At 53.1% G+C, this 18,765-nt stretch overlaps 1 protein-coding gene across 1 annotated transcript in view; it reads right to left on the bottom strand.

Annotated features, from left to right (window-relative positions):
* Positions 1–839: 839 nt before the first annotated feature.
* The window catches only part of TVP23A (trans-golgi network vesicle protein 23 homolog A (S. cerevisiae)), a 21,395-nt gene continuing 3,469 nt past the window's right edge, over positions 840–18,765 (bottom strand). The window contains exons 2-7 of the mRNA XM_015409904.1: positions 14,825–14,904; positions 9,662–9,806; positions 7,536–7,625; positions 5,298–5,426; positions 3,845–3,973; positions 840–900 (exon numbers count right to left, since the gene is read on the bottom strand). Coding sequence (XP_015265390.1) covers positions 850–900; positions 3,845–3,973; positions 5,298–5,426; positions 7,536–7,625; positions 9,662–9,806; positions 14,825–14,904 — 624 coding nt within the window. The 3' untranslated portion in view covers positions 840–849. The remainder of the gene's footprint in view (positions 901–3,844; positions 3,974–5,297; positions 5,427–7,535; positions 7,626–9,661; positions 9,807–14,824; positions 14,905–18,765) is intronic.

Raw genomic sequence — 18,765 nt, forward strand, 5'->3', positions numbered from 1 at the left:
GTAGGTGCTGGAGCCTCTCCCCAAAAGACCCCCCAAGTTTGAAAAAGGTTGGAACAGGGGGTCCAATTCTAGGAGCATCCAAAGAGGGTGCCCCCAATCCTCCATTGTTTCCTATGGGGATGGGGAAAAGCAGGCAGCAGTGTATCTTGGAGAAACTTTTTTGGGGTTTTTTTGGCATTCAGTATTCAGCAGCTGAATCAGCTCAGGGGATCTGATTCGGTATGCCGAATACCCAAAAAATGCTGGAAAAGGTTTTTGGTTTTTTTTCCAGTTCGGAAAAATTTGAACCTGCTCTCTGCCCTGGAACCTCACTGGGTGACCTTGACCCAGTCAGACTCTCTCCGCCTAACCTATCTCACAGGGTTGAGGATAAAACAGAGGAGAGGAGAAGGATCTGTTTAGGTCCCAACTGGGGAGGAAGGTGGGATAGACACAAAATAAATAAATGCGTTCTCTCTTGGAGACAGTCAGCAAAGCAGCCGTGCAAAGGAGGGGGAGCCTTGTTTATAGCTCTCGGCGCTAATTTGGTTGCCGGGGGAAGGAGACCGGTTCCGGCTTGCTTTCAATTCCTCAGCTTCAATCAAAAACATCCAGCTTTATGCTAGGAATGAGCTGGCCAGAGGGGATTCCCGTGGGCCGGGAGCTGCAGAAGAGGAAGAAGCTGCAAGAGCTTCCTGCAGGCACAAACCCGAGACCGTGCGCATGCACGACGCTTTCAGCCTGCGACTAGGGGATGAGGGACGACGGGTGCAGAACCCTGATGGCAAGTTCCGGGACAGAGAGGCCATCTTTTTTGATGCTTCTGACCTGGAGCCTCGTCTCTGGGGGGGAAGGCTCACCTCCTGGTCTTCATGTTCCGATCCCCTTCAGCACCGTCTTCTGAAATCCCTCTGGCGTGTCCTGGACAATGAATGAAATGACATTAATCTAGTTTGTATCTGACAAATCCTAGAATCACGGAGTTGGAAGGGACCACGCGGGTCATCTAGTCCAACCCCCTGCTCAATGCAGGACCAGCCTAGAGTGTTTCTCCAGCCGCTGCTTAAAGGCTGCCAGTGAGAGGGAGCTCACTGCCTCCCTGGGAGAACCGAGTTCGATTCCCCCACTCCTCCACATGCAGCTGATGGATGACCTTGGCTAAGCCATACTTCTGACGAGCTGTTCTTGAAAGAGTTCTCAAAAGAGCTCTTTCCGCCCCACCCACCACACAGGGTGTCTGTTGTGGGGAGGAGAAGGGAAAAGGAGATTGTAAGGTGCTCTGAGACTCCCAGTGAAGGGCGGCGCATAAATAATCTTCTGTCAAAATGTTTTTCATAAGATCTGGCCGGCACCTTCCCGCCCTTAATTTAAGCCCATTCTTGCGAGTCCTCTCCTCTGCTGCCCACAGGAACAGCTCCCTGCCCTCCTCTAGCTGACAGCCCTTCAGATACGTAATCATGTCCCCCCTCAACCTCCTCTTCTCCAAACTAAACATTCCCAGGTCCTTCAGCCTTTCCTCACAGGGCTTCTTGGTCTCCAGGCCTCCAGTCATCCTCGTCACTCTCCTCTGCACCCGCTCCATCCTGTCCACATCCTTTTGGAAGTGAGGCCTCCAGAACTGCACATGGTACCTCAGGTGTGGCCTGACCCGGGAAGCAGAGAGCTTTGACTCTCAACAGCTTATAACCTGAAAATCTTGCGGGTCCCTAAGGTACTGCTGGGCTCAAATCTACCTCAACTAAGTTCTGTTCCTCTTATAAGCTTCCGCGTGTATCATAGCTGTAGAAGTGTATATGCACACGAAAGCTTCCTTGAAAACAACTTTGTTGGTCTTAAAGTTGCCACCGGACTCACTGGTCTGATCCAGCAGGGCTCTTCTGAGATTCTTATCAGGGGAAGGCCTCGGCCTCTCTGCCCTGTTGTTGGCCCTCCAGAGGAACTGGCTGGCCCCTGGAGGCTGGACTAGAGGGACCCTCCCTGGTCTGACCCAGCAGGGCTCTTTTGAGGTTCTTATCAGGGGAAGGCCTTGGCCTCCGTGCCCTGTTGTTGGCCCTCCAGAGGAACTGGCTGGCCCCTGGAGGCTGGACTAGAGGGACCCTCCCTGGTCTGACCCAGCAGGGCTCTTTTGAGGTTCTTATCAGGGGAAGGCCTTGGCCTCCGTGCCCTGTTGTTGGCCCTCCAGAGGAACTGGCTGGCCCCTGGAGGCTGGACTAGAGGGACCCTCCCTGGTCTGACCCAGCAGGGCTCTTTTGAGGTTCTTATCAGGGGAAGGCCTTGGCCTCCGTGCCCTGTTGTTGGCCCTCCAGAGGAACTGGCTGGCCCCTGGAGGCTGGACTAGAGGGACCCTCCCTGGTCTGACCCAGCAGGGCTCTTTTGAGGTTCTTATCAGGGGAAGGCCTTGGCCTCCGTGCCCTGTTGTTGGCCCTCCAGAGGAACTGGCTGGCCCCTGGAGGCTGGACTAGAGGGACCCTCCCTGGTCTGACCCAGCAGGGCTCTTTTGAGGTTCTTATCAGGGGAAGGCCTTGGCCTCCGTGCCCTGTTGTTGGCCCTCCAGAGGAACTGGCTGGCCCCTGGAGGCTGGACTAGAGGGACCCTCCCTGGTCTGACCCAGCAGGGCTCTTTTGAGGTTCTTATCAGGGGAAGGCCTTGGCCTCCGTGCCCTGTTGTTGGCCCTCCAGAGGAACTGGCTGGCCCCTGATGCTCTATCGTTTCGATACTATTCTTCTTCCAAGAATGAATGAAAACCTTAAGAAATCATATGCAACAATATTATGTGCAAAACCCATGGTACAAAACCCATGGTGCAAAACCCATGGCCACTGTGTGAGACAGGATGCTGGACTAGGTGGACCACTGTGTGAGACGGGATGCTGGACTAGGTGGACCCTTCCAGGTCTGTGCCCTGTTGTTGCCCCTCCAGAGGAACTGGTTGGCCACTGTGTGAGAGGGGATGCTGGACTAGGTGGACCCTCACTGGTCTGATCCAGCAGGGCTCTTCTGAGGTTCTTATCAGGGGAAGGCTCTCTGCCCTGTCGTTGGCCCTCCAGAAGAATTGGCTGGCCACTGTGTGAGACAGGAGGCTGGACTGGATGGACCCTCACTGGTCTGATCCAGGAGGACTCTTCTGAGGTTCTTACCAGGTGAAGGCCTCGGCCTCCGTGGCCATGTTGTTGGCCCTCCAGAGGAACTGGTTGGCCACTGTGTGAGATGGGATGCTGGACTAGATGGACCCTCACTGGTCTGGTCCAGCAGGGCTCTTCTGAGGTTCTTATCAGGGGAAGGCCTTGGCCTCCGTGCCCTGTTGTTGGCCCTCCAGAGGAACTGGTTGGCCACTGTGTGAACCAGGAGGCTGGGCTACATGGACCCTCCCTGGTCTGATCCAGCAGGGCTCTTCTGAGGTTCTTATCAGGGGAAGGCCTCGGCCTCCAAGCCCTGTTGTTGGCCTTCCAGAGGAACTGGTTGGCCACTGTGTGAGACGGGATGCTGGACTAGGTGGACCCTCCCTGGGCTTAGCAGGGCTCTTCTGATGTTCTGATCAGAGGAAGGCCTCTGTGCCCTCCTGTTGGCCCTCCAGAGGAACTGGTTGGCCCCTGTGTGATACAGGAGGCTGGATTCATTGGACCCTCACTGGTCTGATCCAGCAGGGCTCTCGTGTTCTTAACATTTTTCTCTTTGTTTAGGACACCATTCAGTGTTGCTTCTGCTTTTGATTTTGGCTACCGTTTGTTCTTTTGTAGTCTTTATTTTTTTGGCTGGCTCCTCAGTTGGGAAGATTTGTCTTCTGTTGTCCCTCCCGGTGGTTGATATGATGGATGTTTCAGCCCGCCCCAGACAGCCGTTCATTTAAAAGGAACCAACAGCTCACCCTCTGGAAGATCTGCTGAGCCGGGAACCCCGCAGCGATTTTCTGGAGGTTCCTCAACCCTCCCAACTTGCAGTGGACGTAGCCGTATAAGTTAGCGGCCTGGAGGGAGATGCCGGCGATCACGAGGGCCTGTGGGAGAAGCAGACAGGTGGCTTTAGGGAAGGGGAGGGCAGGAGAGATGGCTCTGGGTGAGGCTGGAGGACTGGGGTCCATACCAGTGTTCCCTCTAAGCTGAGCGAGTGTGAGCCAGCTCACAGTTGTTTAGCCTCTGGCTCACGCGTTTTTGCCTTCGCTCAGGAAGGATGGGGCTCCAGAGAAAACTCATTTATGCAGCGGCCCAATCGCTCGCTCACTGCTTTAATGCCAGCAGCTCACAAAGTAGAATGTTTGCTCACAAGACTTCACAGCTTAGAGGGAGCGTTGCTCACAGAGTGTCTGTTGTGGGGAGGGGAAGGGAAACCCCACTTCTCCCCCCAAAGTGGCTTACATCACTCTCTCCTATTCCTCACAAGACCCCTGTGAGGCAGGCTAGGCTGAGAGTGTGCAGATGGCCGAACGTCACTCAGCCGAGCTTCCGTGACAGAGTGCAGGTTCGAACCCTGCTTTCCCAGGTCCTAGCCGGACTCTCTAACCCCTGCACCACACTAGATCTTGAGACGTTTTCACACTCCAAAGGTACAACGTGAATGCTAATAAGGGGGGTGGCAGTGTTCCCTCTAAGCTGAGTTAGTGTGAGCTAGCTCACAGTTTTCTAGCCTCTGGCTCACACATTTCTGTCTTAGCTCAGGAAGGATGTGGCTCCAGAGCAAACTAATTTATGCAGTGAATCGCTCGCTCACTGCTTTAATGCCAGCAGCTCACAAAGTAGAATGTTTGCTCACAAGACTCCACAGCTTAGAGGGAGCGTTGGTCCATACCTGCTTGTGGGGTTTCACACTCTTGATGTGTTTTGCAAGTGAAAACCCCCAGCCGTATGACCCTTTACTCCTTTCTTTCTGGTTGTGGGCAGGGCCGAGGATACCCAAGGGCTGTGTGAAAAGGCTACTCTGGGCAGAATTCGAGCCGGCTGCTTTGTCAAGCTCTACATTCTTTTGACTGTTAACAGCACATGTTTTGGAAGCAATGTTCCCTCTAAGCTGTGGAGTCTTGTGAGCAAAATTCTACTTTGTGAGCTGCTGGCATTAAAGTTGTGAGCGAGCGATTTGGCTCCTGCATAAATGAGTTTGCTCCGGAGCCATCCTCCCTGAGCAAAGACAAAAATGTGTGGGCCGGAGGCTAAAAAACTGTGGCTAGCTCACACTGACTCAGCTTAGAGGGGACACTGCCTCCAGAACAGCTTAATGTTGGTCACCCTGGATGGAGCAGGGCTGCATTGCCGGGGAAGAAGAGATTTAACCCGTCCCAATCTGCGATTCTGGCATCGTGGTTGAGTTTGCCCCCACCCCGGCCTTACCAGCCACTTCAGCTTCAAGGAAAAGAGTGTGCTGAAGAAGAAGATGGTCCAGATGACCGGGCAGATGATCAGCCCCAGCCAGAAGATCCGGGCCTCGACTTCCGTGGGGGCTGTGGCGCTGGAAGGGACCTGCAAGGGCCAGAGAGTTGACATCAGTTGACCTCGCGCAAGAATAACAACACGGCATTCAGCAGAAACAGGAACAACTGCCGCGTACGCCTTAGTTCTAGGAATGTAGATTCACTTCCCCGTCCTGCAGGATGAACTTCCTTAATCTTTGTTATAAACGGTGGCCGGCCGAATGGGTTCCAAAGCCTTTTTTAAAACTATAATAATAATATTAAACAAGCATTGGTCCAACGTAGATGGACAAGCCTTACAGCATTCTCGGATTCCAAGAGCAGGACAAAGAGGAAAGGATGTTTGTTAAGTTTCTTTAAAATGCTCATTTGTTTAAAAAGAAGAAGAAGAAGAGGCACTTTGTGGTTTGCATCAGCCTAGCTCCAAATTACATCTCTGTTGCACACAACGTCCTTGGATGTGGCTCTCTTTTGAGGAGCACCAGTTTGTATTTCTGAAGTAGAATGGGATCAAGTAAAGAAAGGGGGGACTCAGTGGAGGAGCCTCTGCTTGGCACGCAGGAGGCCCCCAGGTTCAGTTCCCGGCAGCATCTCCAGTTGAAGGATCAAGGTAGGAGGTAATGCGAAAGGCCCGAGACTCTGGAGAAAGAGGGGCCGTGGCTCAGTGGTAGAAACTGTGCTTGGCATGCAGAAGGTCCCAGGTTCAATCCCCAGCATCTCCAGTTAAAAGGACCAGGCAGGAGGGGATGGGAAAGACCTTCACCTGAGACCCTGGAGAGCTGTCAAGAGGGGCCGTGGCTCAGTGGGAGAGCCTCTGCTTGGCATGCAGAAGGCCTCCAGGTTCAATTCCTGGCAGCATCTCCAGTTGAAGGATCAAGGTAGGAGGTAAAACGAAAGACATCAGGTCTGAGACTCTGGAGAAAGAGGGGCCATGGCTCAGTGGCAGAGCCTGTGCTTGGCCTGCAGGAGGTCCCAGGTTCAGTCCCCGGCAGCATCTCCAGTTAAAAAGGACCAGGCAGGATGTGCTGTGAAAGACCTCCACCTGACACCCCGGAGACCTGTAAAGAGGGGCTGTGGCTCAGTGGCAGAGCCTCTGCCTGGCATGCAGAAGGTCCCAGGTTCAATCCCCGGCATCTCCACTTAAAAAGGACCAGGCATGAACTGATAGGAAAGACATCATGCCTGAGACCCTGGAGAGCTGCAGATAGTCTCAGCAGAGAGTCTTGAGAAGAAGAAGAGGAGATTGGGTTTCTACCCTGCCCTTCACTACCCAAAGGAGTCTCAGAGCGGTTCACAAACTCCTTTCACTTCCCCTACCCACAACAGACACCCTGTGGGGTAGGTGGGGCTGAGAGAGCTCTGACAGAAACTGGTTTTTTTCAAGGACAGCTCTTGTCAGAACTACGGCTTGCCCAAGGTCATCCGGCAGGTGCATGTGGAGGAGGAGTGGGGAATCAAACCCGGTTCTCCCAGATTAGTCTGTGCACTTAACCACGACACCACTACACCAAATTGAGCCAGATGGACCATGGCCTGATCCTGTATAAAGCAAGTACTCATTCAGACATGCACAGAATGACTTATGAGTGGGCTTCGTAAGTTCAACTTGAGCCATGCATTTTGGCGACGCCCGTGAAGCAGCCACCGTGAGACCGGACGGCACACATGTCTAGAGCGTTACAGGAGATGCTGCCGGTCTCCCTCTCAGATTACTAGATGCAAATGCAGTTGGGGTGGTGGTGAGCTTTGTCTGGCTACAGGCATTCAGGATGATTAACCAGCTCTCACAACTAAGACTCTTAGATGTCGTAAAATGGAAACAATAACCTCTGTGCACTCCTGTGCATAATGTTTTCACATGCAAAATTAAGCACTGACGCCAACAGATTTGCAAATGTTCTCATAGCGGGACAGAGAACAGAGGAGCTCTTGAGCGGACTTGCCAGGTCGGTTGGGCTTTGCACCCGAATTTTGGGTGACCCCAGGAGGACAGGCAGAGTTCTTCAAACCTGCTTGAGCATATCCTTTGCGAAGCACTCGGGGAAGAGCTCGGCTGTTCTGCATTCCGCATGACGCGTTTTCTGCCCTGGGGCCCATCTAGAAGGGCGACGTTTGCATAGCCCAGAGAAATACCCGAATCTCAAGAGGGAGTACGTACCTTCTTGGCTTCGTACACCCAGTGGCTTTTCCCGTCCTCGTCGATCTGGTTCCACCAGCGGAGTCCCACCAGGAGTCTGCCGGTGACATTCTAAGTAGCAAAATGAAAACCGGCGGCTGTTTCAGAGAGGCACATCCTCGCAGTCATGGAGTTAGCCATCTCTAGCAGAGGGCGACGGGAAGGAGACCCAGGACAACGTCCAGAGAGAGACAGAGAGCCCTCTGGACTTTTAGTTATGGAAACCATTCATGAACCAACTTATCCTGCGCAGCAGCCTGGGCCAACCGTTTCAGAATTACTGGCACCGACGAAGGTGCCGTGTGATGGGGTCGGCTCAGAGATGCAACAAGCTTCAGGGGAGGCCGGCTGTTGCAACTCTGCCTGACTTAGTGATCTAGGGCTTAAGGCTGACAGGAAGGCACGGTCAGAATGATGTCTCGTGCTGCTGACATGCAAACAGTGGGCTCTCCTGCCCATTTCAGAAAGACGGTCCCTTGGCTATCGGAAGCTTGAGAAACTTTGCCCTACGTGAGGCAAGAAGTCAAGGGCGTTTTAGGTGAGTGTTGTCGAGTCTTTCACAGTCTGCTGGGAACTCAAGAGTGAGGCGAGCCAGTCGAGAGAAGCAAGACCAAGTCGTTTGAGCCTGACTTTGTATAAACCCATGTGTCAGTGGGTTTTGGGGACACGCTGTGGTTCAAGCGGTAGAGCACCCGCTCTGTTCACGGAAGATCCCAGGTTTGGTGCAGTATTGGGATTGCCGTGTTCTGTGGGAAGATCCAACCAGCAGGTATTCCCACTGAACCAGGCAACTGATTCTTCAAAATGCTGAAATTATTTCTTAATACAGGAATTTACAAATCTTGCAGGTGCCGTCTGAAAAGGGGCATCCCTTTTCTTGCTCCCACAGCAAGAGGGAATGCGTCTTCTCAGAGATGTCTCATAAGAACGTAAGACAAGCCAGTGTTGGATCAGGCCGATGGCCCATCCAGTCCAGCACTCTGTGTCGCACAGTGGCCATTAGCACCAGGTGCCATCAGGAGGTCCAGCAGTGGGGCCGGGACACTAGAAGCCCCTCCCACTGCTGCCCCCCCCCAGCACCAAGAGGACAGAGCATCCCTGGCCCCAGACCGAGAGTCCCTGTCTATACCTTGTGGCTAATAGCCAATGATGGAACTCTGCTCATAAGAACATAAGAGAAGCCAATGTTGGATCAGGCCAGTGGCCCCTCCAGTCCAACACTCTGTATCACACAGTGGCCAAAACCCAGGTGCCATCAGAAGGCCCACCAGTGGGGCCAGAACTCCAGAAGCCCTCCCACTGTTGCCCCCCCCAAGCACCAAGAAGACAGAGCATCACTGTCCCTGACTTAAGAACATAAGAGAAGCCATGTTGGATCAGGCCAATGGCCCATCCAGTCCAGCACTCTGTGTCACACGGTGGCCAAAACCCAGGGGCCATCAGGAGGTCCACCAGCGGGGCCAGAACTCCAGAAGCTCACCCAAGCTCCAAGATTAGAGAGTATCACTGCCTCCGAAAGAGGAAGCTGTCTACGCTTGTAGCCACCACCAATGCTCCCTCTAAGCTGTGGAGTCCCGTGAGCAAAAATTCTTCTTTGTGAGCTATTGGCATTAAAATTGTGAGTGAGCGATTTGGCTCCTGCATAAATCAGTTTGCTCTGGAGCGGTCTTTTCGAAGCGAAGACAAAAATTTATGAGCTGGAGGGTAAAAAACTGTGAGCTAGCTCACACAAACTCAGCTTAGAGGGAACACTGGCCACTACCACATCCTGTGGCAGTGAATTCCAGTGAATCGACTCTTTGGGTGAAGTACTTCCTTTTATCTGTTCTAAAGCCTACTCCTGGGACATTTGTGTATTATTAACAAGGAAAGTGCTCGTGTCCTTCAAAAGCATTATCTTACTCATCTGCTGATCCATGACAAATCACCACGATTCGTTAATCAATGGAAGCTCGTAGGGTGACTGGACTACAGCTTAATTGGGTGACCGCCCTTGACGTCGGTCCAGGATGACTCACGGCGCCGGAATTCCCATGAGCCCGAATTGAGAGCAGATGGAATCAGGTGGGACAATAGCGGGTTCCAGGGGCCGCCTGGGGGAGTCTCACCTTCACAGACCAGAAGTCGAAGGACAGGAGGAGGAGGATGACCACGAAGCAGGCAACGAAGCTCTTGCTGAACCAGTCGCAGAACAAGTAGGTCACGATCGCACTCACCCGGAAAAAGAGGTGGAAGAAAGTGGCCAGGGGGTGCCTAGGAGAACAAACACCAGGAGGCCTGTGAATTACACGGAACGAGGCGGCTGGGCTGGTTCGTGCATGCAGGTGACTTCTGATGCAGTCCCTGCAATACCAGCAAGCAGGGGTCATTTCCTGCGGGAGAGTGCAGGAGCAGAGCTCCGGCAGTAAAGAGCCCAGGGGGGTGAGCACATGGAACAAGCCCCACACCCTGCTCCCAGCAGTCCTCAGCCAGAGCAAGAAGCAGCCAGGTAAGTTGCAGAGCTCCCCCCCCCGGCCCCCCGGTTCAAAACAGTCCAGTGGCACCTTTAAGACCAAGTTTTATTCAGGTACGAGCTCCCCCTCCTCTGCGAGGGCAGATCTGCACATTCTCCCCACCCCAATAGCTAGCAATCCAAGACAGTCCAGTGGCACCTTTAAGACCGAGTCTTATTCAGGTGCAAGCTCTCCCTCCTCTGCGAGGGCAGATCTGCACATTCCCCCCATCCCAATAGCTAGCAATCCAAAACAGTCCAGTGGCACCTTTAAGACCGAGTCTTATTCAGGTGCAAGCTCTTCCTCCTCTGCGAGGGCAGATCTGCACGTTCCTCCCCCCCCCCAAACTAGCAATCCATAACAGTCCAGTGGCACCTTTAAGACCAAGTTTTATTCAGGTACAAGCTCTCCCTCCTCTGCGAGGACAGATCTGCACGTTCCCCCCACCCCAATAGCTAGCGATCCAAAAGAATCCAGTGGAGCCTGAGCGGTGGGTGTTGCCTTCTGACACACTTCCGGTGATGCCAGGAGGTGTGGGGCATATGCAAATAAATTACGCTAATGAGTTATGCTAATGAGCTCCGGCACCTCTTTTTCTACGAAATGGCCCCCTGCCAGCAAGTGAAAAAACTTCAGCTGGGGGGGGGGGTTATGGAGGGGCACTGCAGCCTTTTGACCAGACAGAGAGAAGCACTGGGGGGCCCCACCCTCTCAATTCCGGTCTGGCAAAGGACCCCTCCAAAAAAGAAAGAATGGGAGAAAGCCCGGCCACACTGCCAGAAAAGAAAGAGACAGATTCTGTCTCAGGCTAGGCTACCTGTGACTGCTACAAACCACAGGGTCCCCTCCTGACAGACAGGCACACCAAGCAGAGATTCGTGGTGGTTCGAGGTGAAGTTCAGTTGGCTTTATTCAAAGCTTTCCACTGCCGGTCGAGATGGCAACATAGCCAATCCCATGTTTTATATCATGGCTTGTAATCAACATGACTGTATTAAATTGCCTTATCCAGAATCAGACCCCCTGGCTCATCAAGGTCAGCATTGTCTACACGGACTGGCAGCCGCTCTCCAGGGTCTCAGGTGGAGGTCTTTCCCATCACCTCCTGCCTGGTCCTTTTAACTGGAGATGCCGGGGACTGAACCTGGGACCCTCTACATACCAAGCCACGGCCCATCTTGACAGCTCTCCAGGGTCTCAGGCGGAGGTCTTTCCCATCACCTCCTGCCTGGTCGTTTTTAGTTGGGGATGCTGCTGGGGACTGAACTGGGAACCTTCTGCCTGCCAAGCAGAGGCTCTTCCACTGAGCCACAGCCCCTCTTTGCAGCTCTCCAGGGTCTGAGGCTGAGGTCTTTCCCATCACCTCCTGCCTGGTCCTTTTAACTGGAGATGCCTCTGGGGACTGAACCGGGGACCCTCTACATACATACCGAGCAGACTCTTCTAACTGGAGATGCCGCCGGGGATTGAGTCTCTGGCAGCACCCCTGGGTGATCTCCCTGCAGCCCCCTGCTTTCAAATGAATTCACGGTGGTGCACAGGCAGGGTCCCCAGACCCATGTCTTGCAGGCCATCAGTTCGAGACCCATGGCAGATCCAAAAGCTTTGCGTGGGGCAGGAAGACAATCATGTGGTTTACCATAACACCCTCCTTCTAATGGGAGCCTCAGGTCTCACCGGAAGCTGCTTTTTGCCACGTTTTTATTCATTTACTTCCTCGATACCTCATCTTTCTCCCCCAACGGGACCCAAAGCCGCTTACGTAATTCTTTTCTCCGTTTTATTCACACAACAACCCTGCGACGTAAGCTATAGCTGAGAGGGTATGACTGGCAAGATCCCCAGTGAGCTTTCGTGACCGAGCAGAGATTCGAACCTGGGTCACCCCAGATCTTAGTCGGATGCTCTAGCCACCGCACCCCACTGGCTCTGTGTCTAAACGGCTGCTCTGGCTCTCCCAAAGCAGCTGGTAAGAAAAGCATTCTTGCCCCGTTGGACTTTGTCCTTCTCCATGTCAACACAACCCCTTGTTTGCCAACTAAAGCCGGGCACACGGCTCGATCCGCCCTTGCACTAGATTTGCGACTTGCTCGGCCGGTGCTGGGGAAAAACCCCACGCTGTCGCCTGAATTCTGCAAAGGGGAAAGGAGAGTATGATAAGGGAGTGGAACACCTGGGCAGCTTCCGGCACGCCCGAGATAGTGATTCCTGTACCAGTCTGAGCTGGATGTCGGCTGCTTTTGAGCCAGGCCAGATTCGGACAAGAGTTTAGGTTTTCTTGGGGGGGAGGAGGGCTAAGTTAGAGGAAATACGGATACAATTTTGCATTATACAGCCTGAAACCTGGCTCACGTATTACCTAGCTCACGTATTGGAAAGGACTTGTGGCTCAGTGGCAGAGCCTCTGCTTGGCCTGCAGAAGGCCCCAGGTTCAGTCCCCGGGAAACTCCAGTGAAAAGGGACCAGGCAGGAGGTGATGGGAAAGGCCTCTGCCTGAGACCCTGGAGAGCTGCAAAGAGTGGCCATGGCTCAGTGGCAGAGCCTCTGCTTGGCATGCAGGAGGTCCCAGGTTCAATCCCCAGCAGCATCTCCAGTTAAAAAGGGCCAGGCAGGAGGGGATAGGAAAGACCTCCACCGGAGACCCTAGAAAGCTGCAAAGAAGGGCTGTGGCTCAGTGGGAAAGCCTCTGCTTGGCATGCAGAAGGTCCCAGGTTCAGTCCCCAGGAATCTCCAGTTAAAAAGGACCAGGCAGGAGGTGATGGGAAGGACCTCCACCTGAGACCCTGGAGAGCTGTAAAGAGGGGCCGTGGCTCAGTGGAAGAGCATCTGCTTGGCAGGCAGAAGGTCCCAGGTTCAGTCCCCGACAGCATCTCCAGTTTAAAAGGACCAGGCAGGAGGGGATGGGAGAGACCTCCGCCTGAGACCCTGGAGAGCTATAAAGAGGGGCTGTGGCTTAGTGGCAGAGCCTCTGCTTGGCATGCAGAAGGTCCCAGGTTCAGTCCCCGGCAGGATCTCCAGTTTAAAAGGACCAGGCAGGAGGGGATGGGAGAGACCTCTCTCTGCCTGAGATCCTGGAGAGCGGTTGCCAGTCTGAGTAGACAAGACTGAGTTTGATGGACCGATGGTCTGATTCAGCAGAAGGCAGCTTCGTGTCTTCACGTGTGAACAGTTGTAATTCTGGGATATCTCCAGGCCTCACCTGGAGGTACGGCAGCTGCAATGGTCAGTGCCGGGGCCTTCATGCGGCGTCTCTGCCCCAGGACTGCAGGGCAGGTGAGAACGTATTGATCAGTCCCCAGCAGCCAGTTGAGAGCGAAAGCCGGTTTCACCACTTCCTCTTCTCTGCACGCAGCGAGTTCCGTCTAGACGACACTCCTGCTCTTGCAGGGGGTGGGGGTTGCCAAACGGAGGCTGCCTTGGATTTCCCCTCTGTGGTACTCAGCCATCGTGGAGTCACGCGGGCGATAGATTTAGGTCTTTAGAAGGGAAACAGCCTCATGTGTCTCTCTTAGCTTTGGCAGTTCCTATATCTCGCCTCCTCTGCTGATTTCCATCCGGGGAGGCAAAAAGGCCCCGCCCACCCACAATGGGGGCTCGCAGCCCCTTTGCGTGATGTGGGGGGAGGACTGCCAGCTGACAGCGGGCTTAGCATCTGCCCGGCTCCTGTGCGGAAGCAGCTGGGGTCTCGCCACACAGGGTTAGCCCCTGGCAGGTTGCCCCTGGTTTACCGTGGGAGTTTGCTACTGAGTTTTCCCTCCATGAACTCATGAAGCGGCCTTACACTGAACCAGCCCTTCGGCCCAGCAAAGCCAATATTGTCTGCTCTGACTGGGAGCTGTTCTCCAGGGTCTCAGGCGGAGGTCTTTCCCGTCACCTCCTGCCTGGTCTTTTTTTAACTGGACATGCCGGGAACGGAACCTGGGACCTTCCGCATGCCAAGCAGCGGCTCTGCTCCTCCCAGTGTGCACCCCACGCTATTAAGAACATAAGAACATAAGAACATAAGAGAGGTCAATGTTGGATCAGGCCAATCCAGTCCAACACTCTGGGTCACACAGGGGCCAAAAAGACCAGGTGCCATCAGGAGGTCCAGCAGTAGGGCCAGGACACTAGAAACTCTCCCACAGCTCCCCCCCCCCAAGCACCAAGAATACAGAGCATCCCTTGGTCCCAGAGCCCCTGTCTATACCTTGTGGCTAATAGCCACTGATGGACCTCTGCTCCATATGCTTATCCAATTCCCTCTTGAAGCCGTCCATGCTTGTAGCCGCCACCACCTCCTGTGGCAGTGAATTCCACGTGTTAATCACTCTTTGGGTGAAGAAGGACTTCCTTTTATCCGTTCTAACCCGACCGCTCAGCAATTTCATGGAGTGCCCACAAGGAGTTCTTGTATTGTGAGAAAGGGAGAAAGGGACCTCTTTCTCAACCTGCTCTATCCCACGCATCATCTTGTAAACCTCGATCATGTCACCCCTCAGCCGTCGTTTCTCCAAGCTAAAGAGCCCCGAGCGTTTTAACCTGTCTTCATAGGGAAAGTGTTCCCTTTTATCCTTCGAGTTCCCGTTTCATGGGCAGAGCTCTCTGCTAGTGGCCTTTTAGATCTAACCCATGGCTTGTGTCCTGATGTATTTGCGGTACATGTCAGGAAACGGGGGGATGTATGAGAGTCCCTCGTTCTATGTTGCGGAGGGGGGAGGGGAGTCGCACGCAGTCAATTTGCAGAAGTTTAGACACGGGTGACGCCTCTGAGCCGCTCGAGATGTGGCCCAGCTTTACCTGATTTTGGCTTTCCTCAATGCCAGCTCTTCCTCGTTGCCAAAGTCGAGCGAGACGTCTTCGGTGTCGTCTGCTAAAGTCTGGGGAAGACAAACAGACAAATGCACACCCTGCAAACAGACATTAAAATATCAGGTTGCCAACCTCCAGGCGAGGCCTAGAGTTCTCCTGGCGTTGCAACTGATCTGCGGATTAGAGAGTTCACTTCCCTTGGAAGGAAACACCACCTCTGCAGGGCGGGCTCTATGGTATACCATAGAAACTAGGAGAAAAGCCCTCGACCGGCACAGCAGCCCCTCTGATCTCCCTTGCCTCCCGTGGTGCTGCCGGCCACAGGTTTTGCCCCCCAAATCTCCAGGGATCTCCCAAGCTGGGGTCAGCGGCCCTGAGATGCACGGGGAAGGCCTGCTCTACCCTTCCCAGTTAACAGGGGGGCCCCACCTGCGAAAGACATCTGCTGCTGCGGTGCAGCCCGCGTCTCTCGAGGGCCTAGAAATAAAACACCGGCTCCCAAGTCAAAACGTGATTTCGTTTTTAGTCCGTTGCAAGCTTCCTGGTTGGCAGTTAGGATGTGGGAGAGAAGGCGTTTTAAAAATAAAGTACAAAGGCGGCAGGCCGTCTGGGGGGGGGTGTAACCTCCTCTGGGGTCAAAGCCAGTGTTCCCTCTAAGCTGCGTTCGTGCGAGCTAGCTAGTTCACAGGGTTTAGGCTCCGGCTCACAGTTTTTTGCCTCAGCTCAGGAAGGATGGCCCCAGAGCAAACGGATCCATGCCATAGCCAAAATCACTCGCCCACAACTTTAATGCCAGGAGCTGACAAAGTGGGATTGTTGCTCACAAGATTCCACAGCCTAGAGGGAGCATCGGTCAACGCTGCCTCTGGAACATCCCCGCTCTGTTCCAAAGAGCCGAGGGCAGCTGTTGGTCAAGGGCTTCCGCCGCCTCTTGGGTGGGACTGGTCAGTGGGGATCAGTAGCAGTTGGATGCAGGGGGTGTTCTCCCGCTTTCCACAAAAAAGTTGTGCCTTTGGGGTGCTCAGGTACCCAGGGCAAACTTATGTATGTGGCAACATCAGACCACTGTCTGATAAGCACTAATTAACAGCCATGGATGCTGGTCTGGTTACACCGGATCAATATGCAGCAACCGCCATCTATACTGATTTGCACTTTATTTGTATACTGTTTTATGTGGAAATCTTATTGTCCTATATGTGGAATTCTTATTGCCCTATAGTTATGCACTGTGTTTTACTGTATTTTAACTCGCCGAGCGCCGCCTTGAGAGAGCCAGTTTGGTGTAGTGGTTAAGTGTGCGGACTCTAATCTGGGAGAACCGGGTTTGATTCCCCACTCCTCCACTTGCACCTGCTGATGTGACCTTGGGTCAGCCACAAGCTCTGGCACAGCTGTCCTTGAAAAAGAGCAGTTTCTGTCAAGAGTTCTCTCAGCCCCACCCACCTCACAGGGTGTCTTTTGTGGGGAGGGGAAGGGAGAGGAGTTTGTAAGCCGCTCTGAGGCTCCAAGTGAAGGGCGGGGTATAAATCCAATCTCTTCCTTTTCTTCTTCTTCTTGAGTCTACCTGTGCAGGCAAGGCGGGATATAAATTGAAAGTAAATACATTTTATGTAGATATCACCTTCCAGCGGAACCTTGGGTGATAACCTCATTGCGAGCAGATGAGGACCCTGAAAACAACTCGCTGGGTGGCTAAAATATCGATCGATGAGTGTTATTTTTTTAAAGCGTCTTTGAAATGATCCATGGTCCCGATCACATGCAGAATTAGCCGCGCGATAGGCACGAACGCCGGGGCGGATTTTAAGGGCGCGATCACACAGGAAAACCTGGTACCCGTCGGCAACCCGTCTTGCTCTGCCGAAGAAGCGGAGTTTAAAAATACCGGAGAAAGTGCAGTGGCAAATGGGTTTGCGACGGGCCGCAGACGGATGTCCCCGTGCGATCGCTCCAGCGGCGCTCCCATTGCGCCAGTGATTCCTCATTGAAGCGCACTGGAAACACGCGGCGAAGACAAAAATCCGATTAACCCTCCATTGTGTCTGATCGCGCAGTGGCGGGTCAAATTACTACGGGGCAAATAGCTTCGCTTCCCCCACGCATTATCTGGCCATGTGTGACCATACTCTATGTAGTTTTTATGTATAATAATTTTAAAACCAAATTCTACAATACTATGGGATTTTATGGAATTTATCAATTGTTGCCTATTAATTTCGCTTGTGAGCATGATTATTAGTTCTCTACTTCTAAAATATTTAGGACCACATTATCTTGTAATCATATGTAATGTGTTCTGTAGATCGTTGTTGGTACGTTTGGCCTAAGACCTTTGGTCAAAGAAGCTAATAAATAAAAGGAAAGGAGGACAACTCTCTTATTTAGCCATCTGTTTTGTTTCGCACCAGGCATTCTCAAAGTGAACTGAAGGAAGGAGGAAGGAAGCGAAGGAGGAGATGGCGAAGTTTAGGCTGGTCCCCGGAGAGAAACAGGTCCCAAAAGAGGGAAGGTTGAAACCACCAGTCCCCAGCTAAAACCATGCCAGAGAATCAGCCGCATCCTGTTCTGGGCTGCAGAGATCGAGTCCGTCGGAGAAAAGGACGGCTTCAGAGGGTCAGACTCTGTGGTATGCCATAGATGCTACAGTAGGTGAAATACCTCGCCCAGTTTTCCTCCTCCACGGGCACTGCTCCCAAATCTCTAAGAATTTGCCTGGTTGGAGTTGGCAACACTACGAGGCATCCTAATATCCGCCAGGGGCCCGTTCCTCTGTTCACCCGCCATCGTGATTAGATGCCCTTCAGCCCTCTGTGTTGGATTAAGAAGACCCCGTTTGTTTGCATGCTGCACAAAATAACAGTTTGGTGTAGTGGTTAAGTGCGCGGACTCTAATCTGGGAGAACCGGGTTTAATTCCCCACTCCTCCACTTGCACCTGCTGGATGACCTTGGGCAAGCCATAGTTCTGTCAGAGCTATCCTTGGAAAAAGAGCAGTTTCTGTCAAGAGCTCTCTCAGCCCCACCTACCTCACGGGGTGTCTGTTGTGGGGAGGGGAAGGGAAAGGAGTTTGTAAGCCGCTCTGAGACTCCTTTGGGTAGTGAAGGGCAGGGGTATAAACCCAATCTCCTCCTCCTCCTCCTCCTCCTCTTCTTCTTCTTCTGGACCCAAATGGTCTGTTATGTATTGAGCCTAAGCCTTTCCTCAACTGTACCTAGAATGGGCTGAGCTTGCTTCTCCAGAACAATAGCTTGCCTGGATCCAGGAACTAACCAATAGATAAGCAGTGTAATGTAAATAGCCTATCACGGGGAGTGGATGTGTGTTGGGTGTGGTGTTTTGCACGCTTATAAGGGAGCTTTGACTCTCGAACGCTTCTGCCCTGGAGATTCTGCCCTTGAAGATGCTACTGGACTCGAATTGAGCTCTTCTATTGCAGACTTTCCTCCAGGGGAACTGGTTACCATAGTCTAGAAATTAAGTTGTAATTCCGGGAGAGCTCCACATTCCATCTGGAGGCCGCCAGCCCTACTGACAGGCCCTGCTCAGACAATATACCCTTTTTGCTTAAATTTGCTTTTAAAGTGTAGCTGATAAAGGGGCTTGGTAGGGAGGACGCGAGAAAACAGAAGCCACGTGGCATAAACTGAAGAGGGGAGAGCTGGGGGGGGGGGGGAGTAAATGTTTCTGCACCAAATGAAGTGGGCAGAGGTGGGGTCTAATGCGTGGAAATGCCATAACGTGAAGTAGAAAAGATGGAAGCTCATTTCAAGGATGGGAATAGCTCGGTTGAATAGCAGGACTCTCCCAAGGACCAGGTTCTGGCCAGGACATTAACGGCAGAACCCAGGGCTTGCTTGCTTCCTTCCTTCCTTCCTTCCTTCCTTCCTTCCTTCCTTCCTTCCTTCCTTCCTTCCTTCCTTCCTTCC

The sequence above is a fragment of the Gekko japonicus genome, unplaced genomic scaffold (assembly GCF_001447785.1).
Source record: "Gekko japonicus isolate JY-2015 unplaced genomic scaffold, Gekko_japonicus_V1.1 scaffold78, whole genome shotgun sequence".
In the NCBI taxonomy this organism is placed as follows: domain Eukaryota; kingdom Metazoa; phylum Chordata; class Lepidosauria; order Squamata; family Gekkonidae; genus Gekko; species Gekko japonicus.